The sequence below is a fragment of the Oenanthe melanoleuca genome, chromosome 2 (assembly GCF_029582105.1).
Source record: "Oenanthe melanoleuca isolate GR-GAL-2019-014 chromosome 2, OMel1.0, whole genome shotgun sequence".
In the NCBI taxonomy this organism is placed as follows: domain Eukaryota; kingdom Metazoa; phylum Chordata; class Aves; order Passeriformes; family Muscicapidae; genus Oenanthe; species Oenanthe melanoleuca.
The window spans coordinates 22,531,077-22,556,139 of NC_079335.1; the positions used below are offsets into that span (position 1 = coordinate 22,531,077).

Here is a 25,063-nt window from a genome sequence, read left to right on the forward strand (position 1 = left end):
ATTATTTCTTCCGTTATGTGCATGAATGCCTAACAGGCTCAGAAGCCTGGACAATTTTCATGTTCTCTTGTTCCCTGGATCTTGGCCCAGGATCACAAAATCTGAGACAGGGCTGATCTTTGAAACTGGGAAGGAAAGAAGAATGAAAAAGTAAATAAGCATCTATGCCCTTTGCAGAACAGGTTCTGTTACTTCAATCACGGATTGCTAAAAATAATCACAATATGCCACTGCCTTAGCATCTCTGTTTCTCAGGTCATCCCTTGGACTGCTACTTTCAAATAACTGCTCAAACTTGGCTTTAAGCTGTAGTACATTCTTCAATGGTCTTTCATGTCCTTGGTGTTCAAAATGGAGACTTTTCAAATGGTACATACTGTAGATATGGCATTCCATAAAAAAAAGGAGGCCAAAAAGCTTTGTAGAGTCAATTCCTGGAACAGCTCTCCAGGATTCTGAAAGGGCAACTAATAAGCTCCTCTGTTTCTGCTCTAAAGTATTTATCCTGGATCACAGAATAATGAGCGACCATTAAGTTTATGTACTTTGTAGGGCACTTAGGAAACAGTTTTTCCATCACTTAGTAGGATAAGTAAAACAGTGCTGCACACCAAGAAACACACAGTATGAAAGGACACTGAAAGTCAAGACTGTAGAAGAGTTATAACTTTTATACCTTTTCAGTTAATCACATATTTTGTGGTTCCATGTTTGGCACATTAGGTACATTGAAGCCAGATTAACAACAAACAGCTGCTATTTATAGATTTTCCCCAGAGATGGGAACAGTTGCTGCAGCACTTTAAGACCAATCATGTTACATCTGTATTAAAATGAGAAGACAAACATGTTTTACTGCCAGCTCTGCCTGAATTTCAAATGAAAACCACATTAGTTAACTTGTGAATTTCTTGGTTAGTCAGTCTCCAGTGTTAGCTTACAAAGTTTAAATAAAACATCTCACCAACACACAATACAGCACAAAAGGATGCTAACAGCATTGGCCTAGGAGGAACAGAGTGCTCAAATACTCCTCCAAGATAAAAGTCAGGAAAGGCCTGCAAATGTCTCCAACCTGCAGTAGCCTGGATCTCAGCAGGTTCTGCTACCATACCTTTGTCATTTCCCAAACTCTTTGGCTCAATTGTCAGCAGTCATACAGGTTTAAATATGTTAAGTCCCACAGCCCACAGGTTTTCTGCTCTCACTGCTGTCCTAAGCACTGTGAGAATGTGATCCCAAGCTCAGAAAGGTTGCCAGGGCATCAAGTCATAGCATGTTTGGTCCCACTGTCTCCCATTTGTTTATATGAAGAAGAGGTGGATCTTGAATTCATTATTTTATAGGCACAGGCTCAGCTCCTTTGGGCACCCACAGGTTAATCAGGCCTCAGCAGGCACTAGACAAGGACCTCAGCTCTCATGAGCAGGGTGGATGTCTCTGCTCCAAGAACCCACAATCACACCTGCTCTGACATAGGAAGAGTCTTGTCTGGGGTGAACAGTCCCTTCCTAACTTAGAATGAATAATACAGTTATAAACAGAACAGAGACATTGGTGAGACACTGAACTTCACTGACAGCATGACAAAATCCATTTCCTTTTTCTGTTCAGATGCCTTCTACACCACCTGAAAACTTGATACTGCAAAGCTGCAGCTTGCAGTAGGTTTCACCAACCATTTTTTTCTAGCTGGAATATTTGCTTACTGCCTACTGGCAAACAGAAAGGACAAAGCAGGAAGGAAACCTGAAGCATCAGTGGGTTAATTTCTCAGAAGTACTTGCACACTGGGTAGAGAGATGACTCAAAAGACACAGGAAATCTGTGCTCATGTCACATCATCACCTCTGAAGATCAATGCACCCCTGAGACCTTGATGCTACACAGAGCAGTAATAACATTTCTTTTACTGCTTTAGGTTACTTGGAAATGCAAATTTGTTCAACTTAAGCATAGGTGCTTAAAATAAGGTTCACCACTCAAACAATTCTGAGTATCTATTTTGATGCTTCCAACATTTCTTGCAGTGGCAATGACTTTCAGAATGCTAAGTCTAAAATACAGCAAACCTTTAGGAAAACACGTAAAAAATATGTCAACTACTATTTTTCTGTTTTCCTTAACATTTTACCCCCTAAACTCCAATTGCTGTATGCAAGAATCCACATAAAACACTTTGAAAAATGATTGAAAAAGGAGCAACAGAACTTGATATGCTGCAAAAGTGGTCAAATTAAAAATAACAAAAACAAAAACAGCAAAGCAAAACAAAAAAGAATGCCCCCAAAAATCCTAAGAGGTAAGAAAAAAATTATTTTCTACTTTTATATATTTTAATAATAATTATTATTATTGCTTGTAACATAAACTTGTCAGAAAAATCTTATTTCAGTTCATGGTTATTATTTTTAATAAATATGTTAAAATCTCATGGAAGGAGTTAATGAATTATGTCTAAATCAAGCTGTATATTAAATTCTGGTCAATATATAGATGAACACAAGTATACCTAAATGTGTAGTTACATCTTGAGCTGAATCACTTTTCACCAGACTTCACACACTTTCTTCAGTGTCCTACAGCAACCCTCACTTTCAACTAAGCTCCAGGGTTAAGTTATAATTTGCTGCAATACCTGTGACCAGTTATGTTTCACAGGTTTCAACCTAATTTTAAACTGTTTTGCTTTAGACCTCTGTAAGAGCAATACCACCCACTGTTGATTTCTCACTCAAGAGTTCAGAGATCCAGATTTGGGTTTGTTTCAATTCGAAACTTAAACTGAAATTCTGGCCTGTAGAAATGACACCTTTCTGTTCCCCTGGATTTGCACTGCATTTTGAAATACTTTGGCATTGTAAGAGTTTGCATCTACAATGTATTTTATTACCTAAATAGTGAGATGAGCCCCATTTTTACCAGAATAATGCAGTGGAATGAGTATGGTGAAGCACCCGTTAAGGCTCCAAAAGGAACTGAGTAAAAAAAAAACCTAAACATTCACTGGTTTTATTTTTCTGTTTCTTGCTTACATTTTCAAAATGTGTCTATTACCACTCCCATTATCATCAGCAGGGGGCTTGTAAATAAACCTGTGTTTACCCTGTGTTTAAAAAAAATTAGCTTGTCAGTGGAAGTAGTGGAGAGACCCCAATCCACTTCATTACTTAAAGAAATAGAGCAGGACAGCAAAGAGAGAATCAAGTCCAGGCAAGCACCTTAACATATTTTTCAAGTCTAAATTTGAACACTTCATAACCTGAATTGAAATGTCAAATTTCAAAATACATCAAACATAATTCAGGAAAGATATCCTATTAACTGGTTAGAAACATCATTTAAAATGCAGATGACATAAAATTAAATTAAATGCACCCTAATTAGAAAGTTGGAACATTTAACATGGTAAATATGTGTTTCATGAAGCAAGACTCACAGGTGATGTTATGTAAACCAATCAACCATCAGGGCAGTTACTCCTTCCCTGCCCAGTGATCAAGCTGCTGAAATTGTACATTCATGCCAGCACTGAGGATCTGTAGATACCACAAGCCAGAGCTACTGAACTGCCATCTCAGAAAAGAAAATCTTTTGAATAGATAAAATCTCTTGCCTGGTTTAAAGGTCAAAGATTGTCATCCTTCTTCTCCACTGAAGCCATAAAAGTACAGTGTTTTAAAAAGCATTGTGGCTCACTAGGTGCTCCAGCAGCAATTTCTAGTGCTGCTATAATTGAGGCTGCATCAACATTTTCACAATAAAATGCACTGCCAGAAAAGCAATTCTATGCTGTAAGCTGACCCAGAAGACTCTGTAGCAGGCACAAATCCTTCAGCACCATGAGTTTGGTTTGTATGATTTTTAACTAAGAAGTTGGAAGAAAAGAGAAAGCAGGAAGAAAAGTCTTATAAATGGAAGTCAATAATGTAGAATTACGTAATGTTCAAACAGAATTTGTGCTGCAGACAGTTTATTCCAAACATACATACAACACCTGCTAAACATAGCCATGACACCTGTTACCTGAAAAAGACTGAAAAACTAAGATGACCAAAATATAGAAGAGCATGTGAATAAAAGTTACTTGTTTTAGGGATTTCTTCAAAAGGGCTGGTTTTTTTGTTTGTTTTTTCTATATTTTTAAAGAAAAAATGAGGAGTTTTTTGTATATTTTCACCCACCTGCTCTGGGTACTTGCTTCCAACTATCTCTGCCACAGTGTTAAAGGACAGAGAGTCTGGATAAGTCTTAGCTCCCATCCTCAGGTGCACAACAATCTTAGTGCCGCGGAGAGACATCCGTGACATCATTTCAGCATCTTCCACAGAGATGCAAGCAGTGGGAATTTGGGGTACATCAGGCTGGTAACTCTGCTCCCCAGTATGTGGACTGTTAAAAAATAAAAAAACAATAAACCACAGTTTTAAAAACTGAGCTCTGTAGTTTTTTTAGCATTTCCATAGAATTATTAAAAGAAATACTTTCACGACCATCCCCACCATACTCTCAAAAGGGACACAGCAAGAATTTTTTATAAACCCTTTGACAAAACACATAAAGTATTTTTACACTAGTCAAAATATCTATTACTGTTATATATGTCTAGAAATCTATTCACTGTCAGCTCCACTTAGGTCATTGCCATGCTTTGATATCACACTCTATTCACTGCTTTACCAGAAAGAAAAGCAATGAAAAGTCTAAATGAACAGGTTGCCAGAAGTGAATTTTTTTTTCCTGTGACAAGTAACAAAATTAAAATTTGCTATTACATTTTAATGCTATTTTCCAAATAACAGAATTGTAACAGATTATGTTGGCAGGAACCTCTGGAGATCATCTGGACCAAGCCCCCTGCTCCAGCAGGCCACCCAAAACTAGTTGCCAGAACTATGCACAGTGCATGAAAATCTTCACCTGTGAGCATTCTCATAGCAGCACACACATATTTTTATACATTTAAACAAACAAAAAAATTAAATGAGGTTATTTTTAAGTCTTCTAAACTGGAAAAAAAACCCATTTAATTCCTGGAGGAGGTATGTCGAGGAAGAAAGGAGAAATCTACTTTGGAATGTTATAGATTAGGTAAAATGGGAGACATAATTCAGTTCTATTTATTTAGAAAAATAAATCCTTCTCAACAATAACAAGTCATATTGCAATCAACAACATAAAGTGATACGTATTTATTTCACTTGGAAATACTAAAATCAGTTACAGGTGTCTTACAGGAGCTTCTTCAGAGTATATAGACAGATCTGTCCATTAGACGACAGCAGTTCAGGATATTATTGCTCCCAGTTGTTTACAGCTGAACCCCAATCAAAGGCCAGTGTCTCGTCCCATCAGCTTTACAGGTCAGGTGACCCATGGCTCACCTCTGAAATAACATTTAACCTGAAACTTGGAATCTCCGGTGCCATGTAATACTCCCCAAGTGGGATAATCTCATGAAGACTTCTAAGTTCAGATCCTTTTTTCTCTTTACTTTTTTTTTTTTTTTTGTCAGAAAAAAAGGCACCCCTCATCCCCACTTCTAAACTGTGATAACTTGCTGCATATGTTTAATATTTCTTTGAGTGTTTGGGGATAAATCCAGCATGCTAACCAAGAGATTTTCCAAACAATGTAAAATAAACAGACTGAAAAAAAAAAAAAAAAAAAAAAAAGGGACAATTTCATGTAGTAATGTTAAAAAAGCCCGAACTCCACATTCAACAACTGAGCAGAAACTGTTTGTTTCTGGTAATTTTAAATGAATGCTTTTCCCTGTATCTCCTGGCAAGTTTGGATCTTAGTGCTAACACCGTGTTTATGCTGAATTGCAGTAATTCAAGTTTTATCACAGATTTCAAGGTCCTTGTTATTTCTCAGACACTCAACAAAAGAAACCCCTAAAACTATATTTTTTTCTCCAGTTTAGGCAGCAAGCACATTTCTTGCAGATGCTCCATCCTGATGTTCCATCACCACTGTGGATAAGGCTTCTGACAACTCACTATGATCCACACATGCTTACTCACCTCAAGTGAATGAACATTTACAGGCACAGAATTTACCCAGCTAGACCAAAAAATAAACCCTGAAGTTACCTGGAAGTGCCATTTGTATGCTCAAACTACTACTCTGCTAAGATCACAAAGGTAAACCTTACTATCCAAATTAAACCATACAGACACGGGCAGGCAGAGCTTAGATGACAGCAGAACCTGACAGGACTGGATGCCCAAATTATTTCTAGAAAAAGGGAAATGGACCCTAAGCATGACCAGTAGGAAGACACAAAGCAATACCACAAAACTGTAGATTCCTAATGCTACAGGATGAACTCACACAGAAAACATTTGTGGCAGACATTAAACATCCTGGGATTCACCTGATGCATGCAAAACATGCCATGGGTTAAGTATATAATCTGCATAATAAATTGTTTAAGAAAGTGACAAAGAGTACATTAAAAAGTAAAGCAAATTAAGTGCCTTTTATGCAGAGATAACCAAGAACTGGAAAGGCTACTGACCATATGGCAAGACCTGAGCAAGAGCTAACAGAACAGAAATTACTAGCAGACTCTGTGTAACAGATGGAGAGACATTCCTGAGTTTGGCTCACAACAGGACAAACAGGATGTAGTTTGGGAAAATCAGGATAAAGGAATTTTTTTGGGTAGGGGGAGCAGGGGAGATGACAAGAAAGATTTTTTTCATTGAGTCTGAACAAACATGATTTTGGGACTATTATTTCAAAAGAAGAAGGATCTTGTTTTTTAAAAAAATTAGACTCTCTTGCATCCCTTGCACCTTGAAAAGGAAATGAAAGGAAAGCATCACATAAAACCAGCTATAGAGATCACAAAGAACCCTGACTCTGAATCAGCATTCAACTTTACAACATGGGTACTTACAGGTAAGCAAGGTGCACCTCTGGCATTTCCCACTAACACCTGGGAGTGATGTTAGCATCTGCTTCAAACATACACTCTCTGAAAATGCTGTTATCCAACAAACCTTAAATTAATTCTACAAAACTTAAGAGTAATTAGGCTATTTGATATATGATACCTCCAGTCCAGTACCATAGTTTGAAGAGTCAGAAGAGATGGTAAGTAGTTTTTCCATTATTTTTATTTACTTAACAAAAGCACCTGTTTTGATTTTAGATCTACTGAATCACCTTGCATCCATATTTAAACTATTAATTGAAAACATATTAATGTTACTACAAACTCATAGTCATTTGGTCCTTACATTCTTGTTCAACAGCTGACAAAATTCAAATAAATAAAGTGGTTGAGTTTTGCTTTTGATAAACCCCTAGATTTCACGTCTTGGAAAATTTTAAGAGAAGTGTCATGGCATGAATAAAAGCACAGAAAAGACTCAAAAAAACCCCCACATTTTCTCCCTGTTAAAAGTACATGTCAAATGACTAGTAAGAAACAGATGTGGCTTGTATCTTACACAAAAATGTAAAGGGAGGATAAAAAACAGAAAAAACAGCTAGTTAGTTTCTCTTCTGAGTAAATAAAAGAAACTAAAAAATGTGGATGAAAAGATGTGCTGCTGGTGTCAGGTCAGTTCTAACTCTCCTTACTGTGGTGGCTTGCAGCTACTCCATGCTCCATTACTTTGCTCCTGCACTTCCAACCCTTATCTCTAAGATAAGCTAAAATGCCCAGGGTGAAATAAACTGTGTAAGAACCAGTGCTTCAAGCTAAACTGGATGCTCTGATGGAAAACAGATCTCAAGTTGAAGCCTTGGGAACCGATAGCAATCTCCTAAAGGGAAAAGTAAGCATGACATTACAGGAACTCTAACACAGCTAAAAGGAAAAAAAAAACCCAACCAATCAAAACTTGATTATACAAAAGCTTAGAAAGATTTATTTCAGCCATAATTTGTATACACATACCCCCAATGCACCATTCCTCATATCAACCTCAGAAAGCAATTTAGAGTTGGGAAATACAAAATCAATGTTGTCTAAGTATTGCCAGTGTTGTCTAAGTTTGCTCATTCAAACAAACACATTGCAAGAGTAATTAATATGTAACCACCTATTTTCAACAGGACCCATGCAAAATTCACTATATGAACCACATGTAAACTAGAAATTTATATCAAATCAGCTAGTTTGTTATCATTGACTTAAATAATAAAATGCATTTCTGAATAGAACCATGACTACATTAATCACTAGCTATACTCACAGCAAGATCACAGCCTTAACTCAGTAACAGGCTCACATCTTCCACATACTTTGCTTTTGCTTTTTCACTTGTATATTCTACATATCACAGAAAATCCTCTCATGACATACAAAGCTTTACACTTTAAAGGGGGTGATGGAACATGTATGTACATGATGTAGCAAAACAGAAGAACTACACCTCTTGCCCTCACAGTTACCTATGGAGAGTAGCTATTCATGAGTGCCTCACTCCTGTAACTTTCTCTGCATCACAAGCACCATGGCAAAGCCTGAACTCCATGCAAGTAAATCCTCTTTTCCAGCACCATAAACTCCTCACAAAACAAAAGCTGCCCTTGTGTGCACTCCAACTGTGTATGTTCTTCCAAGATTCTCACTATTATCTGGATAGAGAGGCCAACTGTAATTGCAATTAGTCAAAATGTCAAAAGTATTGTTAATCTTCTCAGAAGAATTAGGTCTATAAAAATAAAATCAAGACTATTCCCCATTTACAACCACTTGGCAAAATATAAAAGAAATAAATTCAGCCTGATTTTGTGTTTCTGTCATCATTTGTCCCAAGATTCACTTACTTTGCTTGCTTCTTATATTGTCTTTGTGGGATTTGATTTGTTAGTTTACAGTAAGCTGAAAAGATATCAAGACTGTCAAATTCAAAACCAAATAGGAATACACATAGAAAATTTTAAGAAACTGCGGAGTAAAAATACTATACAAATATGGAATTAAACAGTATTAATTAATTAAATAGTATAAATAAAATAGTAGTCTTTTACAGAGATTAGAATATCTGGAATCCAGCCACACAGTGTCTCTTCCAGATTTCTTTGCACCAATCCTTAACAGGTGCATCATCAGCACAAGTGTAATGGCGTGTAAGAAAGGCGCCAGAAGCTACCAGCCTTACTAAGGAAAATTCCCTTTGAAGAAGAACACATTCTGTTACCACATGGTCTCCACTTGAATTAACATTTAGAAAACTGCATTTAGTGATTGCTAGGCACTCAATAAAATTAGGCTTTACCAAAAAAGCATAATAGCTTTGTCATAATTACATATGTCCTATGTTACAGAATGTAATTTACACATATATGTTTTTATTTCACTATAATATTCAGTAACACAAGGACCAAGAGAATTCTCCAATAAGTACAGAATTTTTAACAAATAGCATGGATTAAATATGGTTTGCCAAACAAGAAGCAGAAAATAACTCTGAATAGCAAAATGATCAAATAAAGTTTGATAAATTCTGCCCTGGGACTATCCAACTCCTGGGAAAGTAGAACAGCTTTCCAAGAATCTGTAGAAAATGAAAGTTTGCATCAGCTGCTCTTCAACTGGAAGAAACTTGCTGGGTCTTACAGATATGAGGATGACTCCCCAGCAGCTGACATCTTGAGGGAACTATTTAAGTTATACACCTGTCTGGCCTTCTGCTCAGTACGAATCACCAAGCTCTGTCCTTCAGCATTTACATCCCTGCCTTGTGAGAATGCAGCTGCCTGCTGTGCACTACAATAGGTACTTTAGGAGAGGGCTCCTGGAGTGAACACCACTGGCTAACCACTGCCAGCAGCTGCAAGCATCCTGGCTTCATAGGCTTTGTTTCCAATTTTTTTTTGTTGAATTCCTAGCTTGCCAGCCTCGAGCACAAGTCTTATTTATATCTTCAATGACCCCCTCTAACACCAGAGACCAATGTGCACAGAGAACAAATTCAAAAAACCACACTGAGAACAGATGTTATATTTTATATCCACAGGAAGGATATAAATAAATCCAAACAAACAAAAAATAAACCAACCCCAAAACAACAAACCCCCCTCATTTTCTTTATTTGGAAAGCAGCAAATCAGACAAAGAAGCATCACAAGGCTAGTAATACAAAAGCAAACTAGGAGCTAGCTGTATAAAATGCTGACATGCTCTTCATATCATCTCCATTTAATGATGTTTTTCATTATTATAATTAACTTTAATATCAAAATCATCAAGCACAAATAGGTATGAGGAGGCATTAGGGCTTATATCAGTCCTCCCAAGTCTTTGATTCATTAGAGATAGGGAGCAGCAGAGAGGGTCAAGTGCTCTCACACACAGGCATATATATACACACCAGAAACATGAGTCAGCCCTGGCAATTCAGCCTTAGGGCTCAATACAGGAAAACACTGAGCATCACTTAGTGCAACACTGCAAGACAGTAACAGAATAAAAAGTTGGAATTTTCTTCCCAATGTTCAGGTACTAAGTATTATTATTCCCCCACCCCTCAAAGTACACTGTGCAAGAAAATGATCTTCCTGATTGTGAATGATTGTTAACACTGAGACCATGTATATAACTTCATGAATATTATAAACAGAAAGTCTTGAAAAAACTACACCTACTTAGAAAGAAGTGCATAATACATTTTTTAGAAGCAGAACTGTGTTTTACAAGCTAATATACACAGGCTGAATTACTTGCAGCTGTCAAGCTAAAATTTCTTCCTCTAAAATATTCTATACTACATTTCTGTGTAAGCAGAAGTTACTTAAACTATTCACTGGAAATTGTACTTGTTTCAAATCTAACTTGTCTATTAACAGATACTGAATTCTATAGAACAACCCCAAATGTGTGCAGTTCATAACTATTTATCAAAGCAATTGTTCTGTAAGTGCAGCCCAAAGATCACCTGCAGTTTGCAAAGCCTTTGTACACTCAGCTCTCAAAGTGAGCTTTTAATAATTTCATCTGTGTGAAGCTAATTTCACTGACCTGCAGGTGAATCTTGTGATGTAGCCTATACACTGATTAATACCAGTATTAACAAAACTCCTGTTTTAAGGAGACAGTACTTGATCCCTCATCTAACCACTGAACTGTTCACCTGCAATGAAGAACTGATGGCTGATGTGACCCAGGATACACTGTAAATCACACAGTAGCACGTTTTGCTGCCAGAGCTATGAAACTGTTGAGTAGCTTTGCTGCAAAAACACTGCTAAAAGAACTTGTCCTTGGAAGTTTATGATTTATCAAACATTTGGGGGAAATAGACATGTCTAAGACCACCCTTATGAAACCATGACAATTAGATTGTCCAGCTCACAAGCTCTTCTCCCTGTTAAACTTTGTAATAGCCTGAAAAACTAATGTGGAGCTGGAAATAATAGCATTTGTGGCTAAAATTTCTGCCACAAATATATCTGGACTAAAACTAAACAAAACTAAAAGCTTCAGACACCTTATGTGGGAGATCCTAGAAAACTGAATGGAATTCTCCATTCCTTTCTCAGGAAACTTCCACAGACAAGCATCACCTAAAAGTCTAATGTTTTCCACTGGTGTTATCCAATTCCTTGTCATCCTATTGCACTTGCCTGGATTCTGGCATCCTCTCACTAACTGTGAAGCCACTCCATTAGGTAAAATCAAAATAGTGAAGGAATAAAAAAATACCACTCAGTAAGGGAAGGGTTAAAGGAATCCATCACTGACTGTCACTCAGAAGTACCATACAAAGATTTGCATGACTGAAAACTAATTTTAGACACTGAAAAACAGTTACACTTCTAAAAACATAAGTTGCAGCTGCACTTATTATTCCAAGTAGCTCTGCTAACATTTTCTCATGGGTCTGCCTATTCACATTGCATTTCTGGCAGGACTGAAATATTAGCATTCTCTCAGACACTGCAGCACTTTTAGATTGTCAGCAATATAAACTAAGTAAAAGAACAGGGGGAAAAAACCCCTTTAGTTTTGTGGTGTTACAGCCTCGGATGGTTTCTCAGATGAGCTCAACTGCCCAGGATTCTGGCTACATGTGGACAGTGTTGAGTCCCTTCTCAAAGTCTTTGAGCTTGAGCACAAACCTACATACCTCTAATGCCCTTTATGGAGATACAGAGCATGTACTCAAGTTGCCCAGTCCCTTCACATAATTTCTTGCACTCCAGTGTCCCCCCAACACCAACTGCAGCCTTCTCAAAACTGGGAGCCCTAAATATTGTTCTTTTCTTCTATAGACACTGCAGATAGAGACACTCAGAGACAAAAACTGTCCTCAAAGAAGGATCACAAAGTGCTTCCTGCAGAGGTGCAAGCAATACACAGATTACAGTACAACTAAAACCTCCTTATCTCCTCTTTCCAAAACTCAGATTTTTGGCAAAATCACATTTGAATCCCAGAACCTGATTTCTAATGTTCATGTTGCTTTTGATGATATAAAACTGTTACTAAGAAAAACCCTTTTACTTTTTTGAAATTCCATCTCCTTCATGCTCTTTTCAGGGGTTTAACTCTATCATGGTAAGTTAATACTGAATTGAACTCAAATCCTTTGAATTACCATCAACAAATTATTTTTAAACATTTACATTTGAAAATACTATATTCCTACATAATGAACTCTATAATGTGTCATCCACCTCCCACCACAGCCTTTCCACAGATCTGAATCTCAATCTAGCAGAATTCAACCTAAAAAACACCCATGGTTATATAATGGATTATTTATCAGCAGCAGTCACTCACTGTTCCGTGGTGATACAACCATCACTTGGTTTTGGCACATGCACACTGTTGTGGAATCTATTCTGGACTACTTAAACACAGTCTAGAAGGGCTGACTTTTAATGCTGTCTTCTTTAAAGTAAACAATGTACAAATGCTATCCTAAATTAACATTCAAGAAATGTTAATATTGCTTGTAAACAGGGAGACAGAGGTAATACTGTGACCTGCTCAAGATCCCACAGGGGCACAAGGCAGAGTGATGAATGGAACTTCAGAACCCCTGGATTCAATTGATTCACATGATTACTCTCCCTTGTCTGACAAATGTATCCTTTTGTTCTTGTTTTGTTCACAAATGTCTAGAATCAACCTGGATTTTTCAGTTTTAATAGTTTTAATATTTCTTGTTGAGGTATTTTTGTGTGCTTCACAGTCACAGACAAATTAATGTGAAGAAATACAAATATAAATATGTCAGAAATTATGTGGTTCCTTTCTGCTCTTTATTCTTAGAAGAAAGGTTCTTCTTTTGTATTCACAATGGATTAAAAAGACATGAAGTACAGTCAAAGCTTAATCCTGCTTAATAATAATAATAATAATAATAATAATAATAATAATAATATAAACAGAAGCATATAAAAGACAACCCCTCTCTGTTTCACTGGGTATTTGCAGTATACACATTAGACAGCAAAGGCAAAAGTAATGTGGATAGTGACCAGGAAATAAAGGCAAGGTGAAACAGTTTAGCAGAAGTCACAGACTCTACTCACCTAACCAGCTAAAGGAAATAACCTATAAATACTGAACAAAAGTCAGATTTAAAAGGCAAAGTTGGAAGAGAACAAAGTTGCAGCTTTAGGTTTGTACCATTGTCCTAAATATGGAAATAAAAGGAGAGAAAGTATAAGACACCTGAAGGAGTGGACAACAGGCAAGTAATCAAAGCTGGCATCACTGGCAGAGCAGAGACAGGAGCTGGCACCTCCCATTTAATAAACCAGATGGAGAAGGATTTTCACCATTTAGCCATACCCTGCAGGCAACACAAAAGCATTACTATTTGATGCAACAAGATGGACACAATAAGAGAAATGCAAGTGATTGATTGAATTAGATGGGGAAAACAAATCTGGAGAAAAGGATTAAAGTAATTGAAATGGTTACACTTCTGAGGCACAAGACATTGCTTCTACAGGGAAGAGCCCATTATTACTGTTGGTCATCAACACCAGCCTACATCTAGAAAACAATTCTAAACAACAGCTGTGGAACAACTGACTCTGACTTCCTAAACACACAAGTCAAAATCTGTGTGCCATAAACAAGGGGTTCCATCATACAAATAGGTCTAGCTAATCATACTTAAATGTTTGACAAATACTGTTGTAAAGATAACACAGCAGAGTGAGGCCATTCTATGGGAAGACAACATCTAATGAAAGAACATAAAAATACCCTACCATATGGACAAGTCACAAGTAAGACTGTGGGAAGTGGAAGTAACAGCAGAAAGAAGTGGCCACCTGCTTTCTGAAAAACTGTGCAAGCATTCTTGTAAAGAGAAATCATAATATGTTGGAATAAACCATAAACATCATCACATGTTTAAGGAAATAAGGCAAAACAATATGAGGAACTAGCATTTCCAAATCCTCTGCACACCTGGGGTGTTGACCAGAGAAATTAACTCTGTTAACAGTTGACTAGCAATCAAATATATTTTAAAATCAGCACCTATATTTGGTTGCTTGTTTGTTTTACATAAGTAAAAAGCTATATATCAAAATAAATTTTTATGTTGTATACATGCACATAAATCCAGCCAAAGTCCCTGCAAAACCTGTGCTCACTTTTGGAAATCAGCAGTAAACCTTGAAAGAGTAAAAAGGTACTTCAGGGGCTTTAGAGCAGACACAACATGTTTCCTAAATAAAACTTCAGTATATAAGCTGAAATGGTTTTGCAATATGTAGATAAATTTTAGTAACATCATCAAATTAAGAATAATGGCAAACAAATTCAGAAAAAGTATCTTGAGTAAAACAGGAGTAAAAACAATACTCAGTAGGAAATAAGAACTGGAAAAACATGAAAGTAATGGAAAAATAAATGGAAAAAAATGGATAGACAGGTGTATCTATATAATAGACCTCTCTACAAGCTGTTTCAGCTTTGCCTAGACTAAAATTTAAAAAGTGAGATGCTGTGTACCTTAAAAGTAATCCCAGAATACATAGGCTTTACTCTTTCTTTCTCTCTCTCTTTTTTTTCTTGTTTCTTTTTTTTTTTTTTTAATGAAAAAGGACAACTATTAAGCTAGGACACCCCAAACACCAATTCTGTAGCATTCTGGCACAAACATTCTGGGACTATTTAATCTTTTCCAGTCACCCAGGGCCAAATGCTCATGTGCTCTGGATATGAACATTCCAGATAAAGTCCACAGTTACTGCACTTTTACAGAAGAAACATGGAGAAGTACAGAGAAACCAAATAACAGTCTACATACTTCTCAGATCTTATCAGCAGCTGAAAATAAATACACAGATTGAGAAACAAGTTCACTGGCACTGTATTACTTGGATCCCTCTCTGTAATCATTATCTGCCTTTGTGTTGTCAAGTTTTCCTTCAATCCTCCACAAATATGGTCACCACATACTAGTGAGACACTTGTTGGTGTAATCAAGAAAACTGAATATTGTGAGGACATTAAAACAAGTCTGAAGTTGATAGGTAAAGACATTCTAGTAATGTCAGAGGGTCCTGAACTTACTAACAGGTTTTCATAGGCACCACAACTCATACTGACTTAGAAGAGGTTGGCAGCACTGAAGAAAGATGGAACTGATTAGGGAGAAACAGGAAATCATGGGAAATTGCTGAAGTTCCTGGTGCTCAACCCACAGCAAGCACAGCTGTAATTCCTTATAGACAAGTACATGAAAGCCAAAACTTGGAAGTTTTATACACTTTTTATATACATGAACCAGTAAAACAAAGGTGGAATAAAACTTTGTAACTGCAGGATACTACCAAACCTAAACAGTGGGTGCTCATGGTACTCAAACAAGATCAGAGTGAACTGTGATATGGGTGGCCATCCAGCTCCCAGCATAATGTATGACTCAGTAATGTTGGGAAAGTCCAGAAGACAAGAGAAAAATCTACACTGCTAAAGACTTGTCTTGGGACATTAATGGTGAGGAAGCCAGGATTTGAATAGAGCTGTTATCCTCAGAGCATCTTTCTAGATAATAGAGGCTATCAAGAAAGATTTTACCAGCTTTCTATCTACCTCTACAAGTTACAGGACATTGCTTGTATCACTGCACACTAAAGGGATGAAACTCTTCACATTTACATGAACATATACCTGAACAGGAGGAGTAAAACTAGGAGGAGGAACAGAAAGCTCTTATTAGTCTCATCACCATTTTAGTGATTTAATTACATACAAATATGCCACGTGTATGAAATTACACAGAGATTGCAGATGTCACATTAGGCCCCATCTACTGGAAACAAAAAAAAACCAACAAAACCCCAGTTATGCAGTCCAAAGCAAAAAGAGGAAAAAAGTTTGGTAAAAGCCAAAGAGAGACTGGGACTGAAACATCTACAGATTTCTCACTGTTATGAAGTTACCTGAAATTTGACTCCTTAATTGCTGTGCAAATAACAAGAACACACTGTAAATATGATCATCTCCTAAAACATAGGGTCCATTTCTTCTAATGACTTCTTCTAAGTCTCTTTTTGACAGCTAGGCTTTGCCCAAAAGTGAGCAAAAAGACTGCACTGCAGAATTCAGTCTGGCATGTTGGCCTGAAGGGGACATAGGAAGCAAAGTAAAAATTAACAAATTGTCAGTCAACAAAATTTACAGACATCCTGGAGGGAAAGCCTCTAAGTACAGAACAAACCCCACAGCACACCACCAATTTATATCTCTAAGGGCAGCAAGACAACATACACAGTGCTATAAAACATAACTAGGATCTTTCCACAAGCTCCCCAGAGACTTATAGAACATGCACTGCTCTTATTTTCTGTTGTTAGACCCCAAATAAGTTTTTTTTCCTTGTTTCCTGCTTCCTTAGTAGAACAGGAGACAATACTGCCATAGGATATTGCTTTAGGACAGTCTCTCATTGAGATGTTTCTTATGATTAATTCTTGTTCCTAGTCAAACCCAGTAAGTGAAAAATAATCACAAATAATCAATGGCACTTCCTGATTTCTTCAGTCATGCTACATCACTACTGTTGCATCTCTACAATCACCAGACTGCTTCCTGCTGCCCTTATGCTTTGTGCATTCTCCAAGCTGGTGCAAAGCAGATGGAAGCTGCTGCCTACTCAGCATGCCACTGCTTCCCCTCTGTGGACAGCAGAACGGGTCACACGAAGAAAGATTCCTCAGACAGCAGCAAAAAACTGGGTATACTGGCATTCATAGTGGAAGGAAGGCAGAACAGGAGGAAAAGGAGCCTTCAGGGCTCAGGACACAATAGGAAGGCACTGTTTCAAAGACAGAACATCCATTTTAAGGGCCAAATTAATCTCTTTGCTATTAAAACAAAACCAAAACCAAACAACTAAACCAACCCACCAAACAAAAGCCAACCAAACAGCAAAAGAAATCCTAGCAAAACTACTGTATCATCCTAGAATTCAGAAAACAAGGCAGAGCAAGAAGAGGAAGCTGAATCTGTCACTACTCATGTGAATAAGCCCTTACTTTTCTTGGACATGGAGTTTTAGGGAAAGGAAGATTATCTCCTCAGCAAGAAATTCTCATGTCTGGAACCAAAGGCAGCAGACCAAGCATTGGAAGAGGTGATGTGGTAAAAAGTCCCTGTGATAGTACCTGAGAGCTGAAAAATGCCACTAATGCACACACACCATCAGCAAGATTGAAAATTGATGATCTGTCTAACAAGCCATAAGGAATAAAAAGGAAAACAATTTATATACAAAAAGGTATCCATGACTATACATGGTAGGAGAAAATAAATGAAGTGAGATAATGAAAAGGGGAAATTAAGATAATGGAAATACAATGGAAAAGAAATGGTTTTCAAATTCACAGACATTCCATGAGATAGCCTTATGCCAGATGTACTGACATGGATCATCTACACAACCTCAGCCATAAATCTTGAGTTGCACCATGCCATTAATGCCTTCAGCTTTCATCCAGACAAAGCTTTTGATTAGAGTTACTGGAGCTTCACAAGCTTGACCACCTCTAGACTGAAGAAGGAAAGAAAAAGTGAAGGAAAACACTTACTTCAGGTAAGTAGAAGATGCTGAATTTAGACCAAAAAGAAAAGAACTTGACCAAATATGTTTCCTTGTTAAGAGTTTCTAGATTGTGTCAAAGTACTACTTAGTCTATTCTGGCCTTGTAATATGTTCCCTTTTGAATTTCTTGCATATCAGAGAGATGGCTCTGCAGCATCTAAAAAAACATAATAATAGGGCTCTTGGCATTTATCCTGAGGATTCTTGGGAACTTCCTTTTTGGGTTCTCAGAAAAGCACTCAATTTTGCTTCTTTCTTGAGCACTTAAAGGAGTTATTATTACAAGATATGCTGTTATGGCATTATCTAATCTGTGGTTCTTGAAGAACAGAAGGATTGACTGAAAGCTTTAGATTCATAAGAGTACGTTCACTGCAGAATACACACTGGACCATTTCAATAGCTAAAGGACACCTCTTTATTTATGAAATGTTTCAAAAATGTACAGCTAGGAAACAAAAAACCCCAAATATTTATGGCTAGCTTATTACAGTCAAATAATTTCAGGAGCCTTACAGCTAAACACCTTTCCTATCCTCTTTCGCTTTGATTATTTAATAAACAGAACAACTGCTCTGAAAAAGCAAGCCTATGGTAGCAGAAAATAGTTCTTTCATCACTATTTCTTCAGTAATACTGCCTGCTGTAGCATGGGACAGGCCATCCAGATTACTACTCAACTTCAACCATAACTTGTAAACTGAGTATTTTCACTGCAAAAACATCCACTATGAACTGGGAACACCCATCAGCTTATTTTATGCCACAGTAAGGGCATGTATCATTAATCTCAGCACAGTTAAGTTATTAAAGCAGGAAAAAAATAAGTAAGTGCCCACATTTCTACAAAAGGCCAAATATTATAGATGTTGTTGAATTATTACAATAATACATGTTATTTAAGAAGGTTCATTAAAAATAGCTCTGTTACTCTTAACTCCTAATACCCATGTTTAAATATTACACCACCAAATTGCCATTGCTTCAGAAAATTGGTACTGAGAAAAGGAGCCTACAAGAAAAACAGAGAGAAACTTTACAAGGGTCTGTAGTGATAGGACAAGGGAGAATGGCTTCAAACTGATAGGAAAAATGGGTACTTATGTCTTCACAAAAGACTCAGTGGATGGGGGTCTTCACTAATGGTAGCAGAAATAGGATGTTAATGTCTTCAGGAATTAGTAGGTCTGAAAGAACCAATCAGAATGGTTTTGCTGATCTTTAGGAGAAATGGGAGTTAATGTCTTGAAAATGGCTCTCAATGTCTCCAGGAAAATCAGGCCACCAAATATGTTACAGAACCCAGACAGTTCACTTTAGGGTAATAGGAGAAATGGGTCCACACGAACTATTGCAGAGCCCAGACAATCTGAACTTCTGATGGATCTGCAAAACCCAGACACCCTGAACTTCCAGACTTTAGGGGAAAATGGATAAAAGGAGGTTGCATCCTCCAAAACCTCAAGAGAGACCCCACAGGGGAATGGCCTAGTGGACTCTCTCCCTTTATTAGAATAAAGTTGCAGGACTCCTCTGTCTCCTTTACAGACACTGTCATTTCACAGCATGGCTTTTCTGCAAATAACCTTAAGAAAATAGATTTAGATTAGATGTTAGGAACAAATCCTTCACTGTGACTGTGTGAGGCACTGGAACAGGTTGCCCAGAAAAGTTGTGGGTGCCCTACCCCTGGCAGTGTTCAAGGCCATGTTGGATGTGGCTTTTGGCAGCTTGGTCTAGTGGAGGGTGTCCCTTCCACCAATCACCTATTAATTACAGTTACCTTCTCCTCCATAAAAATCCCCCACTCTTACATGCTACAAATAAAGTAGCAAGAGAATCATTTAACACAAGAGGCAGGCAATGCCACAAGACACAACCACCGGGTAACATTGCAATACCATGTAACTACTGTCATCTCTTCACAGGTCAATGAATATGTGGTTGCTAATTTCATTTCCTATTCACTTAACAATGTTATTCAAAATTAATGAATCCACTCCTTGAAACTCAACAGCAAATACTCGTCACTAATGAGTGTCATGAGTCCTTGTATAAACATATCAATGAGTTTTCCTGACTATAATGACATTCATCCCTTCCTGCCCTTATTAAGAACTGGGATGCTTGAGTCCCCAGGGTATTTAATTACTCCATAGTTATACTACTACACCTTAAAGAAAAATAAACTGTCCCCAGGTCAAAGATTCCCTTCACACTTTTTGCCTTGACAATGTGGCAGCCACTTGCCATTTCTTGAAACAAGGAGCCATCAAGCTATCAGCAAAAGAACAGTGATTTAATTCATGTTGTGATTTCACCAATTTTGCCTTGTAAGTAAGCTTTAATAATGAGCCCTAATAAGCACAGGATGTTAATGACAGTACCTAGTTTTAACCTATCAATACTACTCTTATTGCAAGATCACCTAGAAATCACACCACAAAGTGGTTTACATTGTTCCAGCAAATAGAGTAACTAAATAACAATAAGAAGTTCCCTGTTGAAAAGGGGTTGAAAAAGTTGAAAAACACACAAAACTCCTCAAACAAAGAAATAAAACAAAAAATCCCATCCACCAAACTGGCTATAGTTTAGGAAAAATTGTGAAATTCCACCTTTCATTTACCTGAAACTGGGATAGTGCAGTGTGAGGAGAAGGATACTTTCTTCTAAGATGATTCTTTCAGGATGTTTCAGAAAACTCCACAATCCCATTATCATTTATTCATACTATCAGTGAACATGTAAACACACAGGCCAAAGAAGTAAAGCTCTGGTTGACAATGCAGCAGCATACAAATTGCAAGAATGCAAGACTTACTTTCACAACATTTAGAAATATTTTATTAACTTTTTACCTTTCATCTCTCACCCTTCTAACACACTACTCCCTGCAGAAAGGCAGTATTTCCCACCAGTCAATTAAAAAGGCAAGAGACTTGAACAAAGAGTGCTCCAGACACTGACAGATAAGAAGCACCACATCCAGCACACAGTCCATCCAGCACAGCACACTGCTGTGTGGACACAGGATGGACAAGGACACACACAGCTGGTGATTAGAAGAAAACAAAGGAAAATGCACGAAGATAAGAAAATCCAGCCTGCCTACAGCAATACCTACTTGTTAAAAAAATAAGAGAAACAGATCTAGTCATCACTGAGTAACCAAAGGGAGGGACTGGACCTGAGTACCTTCTGTATTATAGGAAAAAATACATTAATCAATCCACTCCATATTAAACAAAGAAACCCTAAGTGAAGATAAATTAAGAGAGTACAAAAAGTACACAGTAAAAGAGTACTTCATAGCAGCATCTACATTTGAAATTGCTTTTGGGAATGACATCTCTGCTCCCAGTATCAATTAAGGATTCAATACTTCTAAATAAATACGCATTTGGCATCTATTTCCATTCAATCTTGAAGTAGCTGTAGAGCCAGTTCCTTCAGTCTCCACCTCTGCTCCTCACCTCTAAGCTTTTTATTATAGACTAAATTCACTTCCATAAATACTGTAGCAAACAGAAGATACAGTAATTTTCAATTGAACAGTCCTGCATAGCACCCTAACTAGGGACAGGACAGATCATCTTCTGTTTTCAGAAAATCAGCATACAGATTGCAATGTTCTTTGATGATATCAAATAAGGCTATTTTGAAACCATTTTTTTTTTCCTTAACTGTTTCTGAAACACATTCCACTATCTGTTCATGTTATAAGCTTTATTAAAAAACTGTAAGTATTAGAAAATACATGGTAAACATCACATTTGTTGGTCACCAAGAAATACACTAGTAATAATTTGGATAGTATCTGAATTCAAGTGCCTCATAATTCAGAAAGCATTTTTAACAGGTAATTTTGACTTCTTTAGAGGAATGTGGAGCATTTACATGGTTCAAACCCAGCTGGCAACAAAGTACCATGCAGCTGCTCGCTCATTATTTCCCTGAGTGTGATGGGAAGAAGACTCAGAAAAAGAAATACAGAAACTCATGGGTTGAGGACTGTCAAGAACAGTTAAATAGTATGGAAAAAACTAGAGTGAAATATTATTTAAAAATATATAATTTTAATTACAAAAATGCCCCTAACAACAGCAAATAAGTAAACCCCAAGAAAAACAATTGATGCAGAATGCAAGTGCTCATCACCCTATGCCCAGCCTGTTTCCAAATGGTGGTTGGCCCCTTCCAGCCAAGCTCCCTTCCTCCTTCCCCCCATCAGTTTTCATATTGAACATGACATCCTATGATACGGAATATCCCTTTGGTCAATGTAGGTCAGTTGTCCTGGCTGTGCTCCCTCCCAGCTTCTTGTGCAGCTCCTCATTCACAGAGTATGAGACACTGAAAAATCCTTGATTTAGGGTAAGCACTGCCTAGCAACAACCAAAACATCAATCAGAGTGTTATCAACATTATTCTCATGCTGAATCCGAACCACAGTACTGTACCAGCTGCTAAGAAAATGAACTCTGTCCCAGCTGAAACCAGGACAAGCATATAAAAATGCTACCAAGCAACTACAGAGGCAGCAGAGCTGCTCTCTGCATGTGTTCCAATAGTTAGTTGGCTTTACTGACTTTTCTGATCCTCTGAAGCATTACAAATGGAGAAGCCTGCACACTTGTATTGCTGAGGTGTGACCACTCAAGTTCTCTCTGAAGAGAGAAGAACATGAAGAACATGAAGAAGTGGATTCAAGCATGCCTCAAAATGCCTCCCAAGTCACTTCCCAGTTCCAGCCTCAAGAAAGACCTACCAGTCTAGACTTCTGCAGAAAGAAAATCTAGGAGCAGAGATCAAAAAGAAGCCATGGTGTTACTTACACAGAACACAAGTCCAGATTATATTGTGGCACACATTCAGGGACAGATTAGCTACTGCCAATGACTCCTCTGTGGGTAAAGAGTTACTGGGCGAGCAACTAGGGGGAGGAATAAACAACCCTGCATTGCTCTAAACATGTACTTGCCAAAGAAAGAATGTTAAAAAATATAACACCTCTTGTATAAACTGGATATCTTTCATGTTGTCTTATGTAAATGATTTTATTAACAGAGCTCTAGAGTTGAAGCAGTCAAGCTTTGTGTCTGGCATCACTTAAGCCCTGCCAGTCCTGCTCAGGCTGCAGCTCAGGGACAGGATGGTGGGCAGGCAGATGGGTCTGTCCTGATCCAGTCCTCAGTCCAGCTCTGCTGCTTGGGCCTGCCTGAGCAGAACTCCCATCACAGCCAGCAGGCTCCTACACAAAGATCACTGAAGGCATTAAGGTCACCAATAACAGTGGAAGATTTTAAAAATACTGTGTTAAAGGACAGTGTGCATCTGTCAGCCTTCCACTATATGGCTGAACCCTTCTCCATTTCCTCTCTATACCTCAACTAGTATTTTTCACAATAGATAAGTATTTTAAGTGTAAGCTTTCAGAGTTGGAAAAAAACTCCCAGATAAAAAAGGAATTCTGTTACCAACCAGAAGACTAAAATATATAATTTCAGTAACATAACACCACAAGGATAAACAAATAATGTACTAAGAAATCTAAAAATATTTACACTTTAAAAAAAAAAACATTATTTCCAAATACCTTACTTAAAAAGCAGTGTGAGAATTATAAACCCTGCTGCTAAAGTGCTCTAAATAATTATGTTCAAAGCAGATTACTCATTCATCTAGTACAAGTCAGCCTCATGCTAGGAAAATTAACAATATGTTGAAAACTGTACACATACATTCTAGTCAAACACACAGAATGATTAGTTCAAATCATCACTGACAGCCTGTTGCTACCAAAGCCATTTGGTTTTGGTTCTTCTCAGAATATTTATGGCAGCCTTGAGAATGCAGAAAGTTCCTTAAAACAAATATCATACAAAATTTGGATCAAGAAACAAAAAAAGAAAACATTCTGAAAGAATGACAAAGTACAGGGGGAAAAGAACTGTTGTGAAGCCAATAGTTTCAAAACCAAACACCCACTCATGACTGGCAATGTTTAAGTCATAGAGAACAAAAATGCCTGCCCAGAAGTGACATTTCAACTAACATTGAAATGTGAGTTGCAAGAAAAAAAGACAAAAATTCTTACCTGTGAATAGAAAAAGAAGCAATAGACCTAATGAGGGATGCCACTGCTCCAACTTTAGCAGCTTCCACTGCTCCCTGCAACCTGTATTGCACAGTTTCACCATAACTGATGAAAGGTTCATTGTAGACGACAATCTTCCCCTTGGCCTCCTGAGCTCGTCTGTGCAGTTCATCAAATGAGGCTACAACTATGACTTCTGCTGTAATTCCTGAAAGAAAGCATTACAGTGGTTTTAGCAATGCTTTACTATAGCTCTCCTATGGCCACTTCTAACAGGCAGAAAAGCAGGGACTGTGTAGAACTCAGGGAATCAGCATTAAAGGAAAAAGACTATGTGAAATGCTTCATCAGGGATTGGTTCTACATAGATGGGATAGAACCATGATCAAGTACACACACCTCTGCAAACCATGCTATCAGGCTAGTATTAAAACATAACTTGAAGGGCAAGAAGGGGGAATTTTGTTCTCTGCACATGTTTTAATGCCTCATTGTAATCACTGATAGTACAAAAACATTTGCAAAAGCTGCCTATGGGATTAATTAAAAAAAAGATAGTAATCTTTTCATGGAAATGTTTTGATATGTTGCTAAACAACTTAGTTTAATATAAGACAGCTGGAAGCCCATATTTTTAGACTGTAACTCCTATATAATTATTTAATCCATAAATGAAGTGAAATTAAAGCTCTGCTCTCTGTGTCAACAAATTTTGTAATGTGCTTAATAATAATAATAATAGTAATAATAATAACAACAACAATACCATCTTCATATTTAAGTAAGGCAATTCTTAGTTCTCAGTTCTATTGGATCTCCTTCTGGGACTTTTTCCAGGAATCCACATTTCCCAGTTCATGATACAGAAAACACAGGCAGGTTCTTGTGCAGGACTATTCATACATGGTAAGTTAGA

General features: G+C 37.4%; 1 protein-coding gene across 1 annotated transcript in view; it reads right to left on the reverse strand.

The window, feature by feature from the left end:
* CPQ (carboxypeptidase Q) overlaps positions 1–25,063 on the reverse strand; it is a 147,555-nt gene that overhangs the window by 89,880 nt on the left and 32,612 nt on the right. The window contains exons 3-4 of the mRNA XM_056484106.1: positions 24,148–24,355; positions 4,185–4,392 (exon numbers count right to left, since the gene is read on the reverse strand). Coding sequence (XP_056340081.1) covers positions 4,185–4,392; positions 24,148–24,355 — 416 coding nt within the window. The remainder of the gene's footprint in view (positions 1–4,184; positions 4,393–24,147; positions 24,356–25,063) is intronic.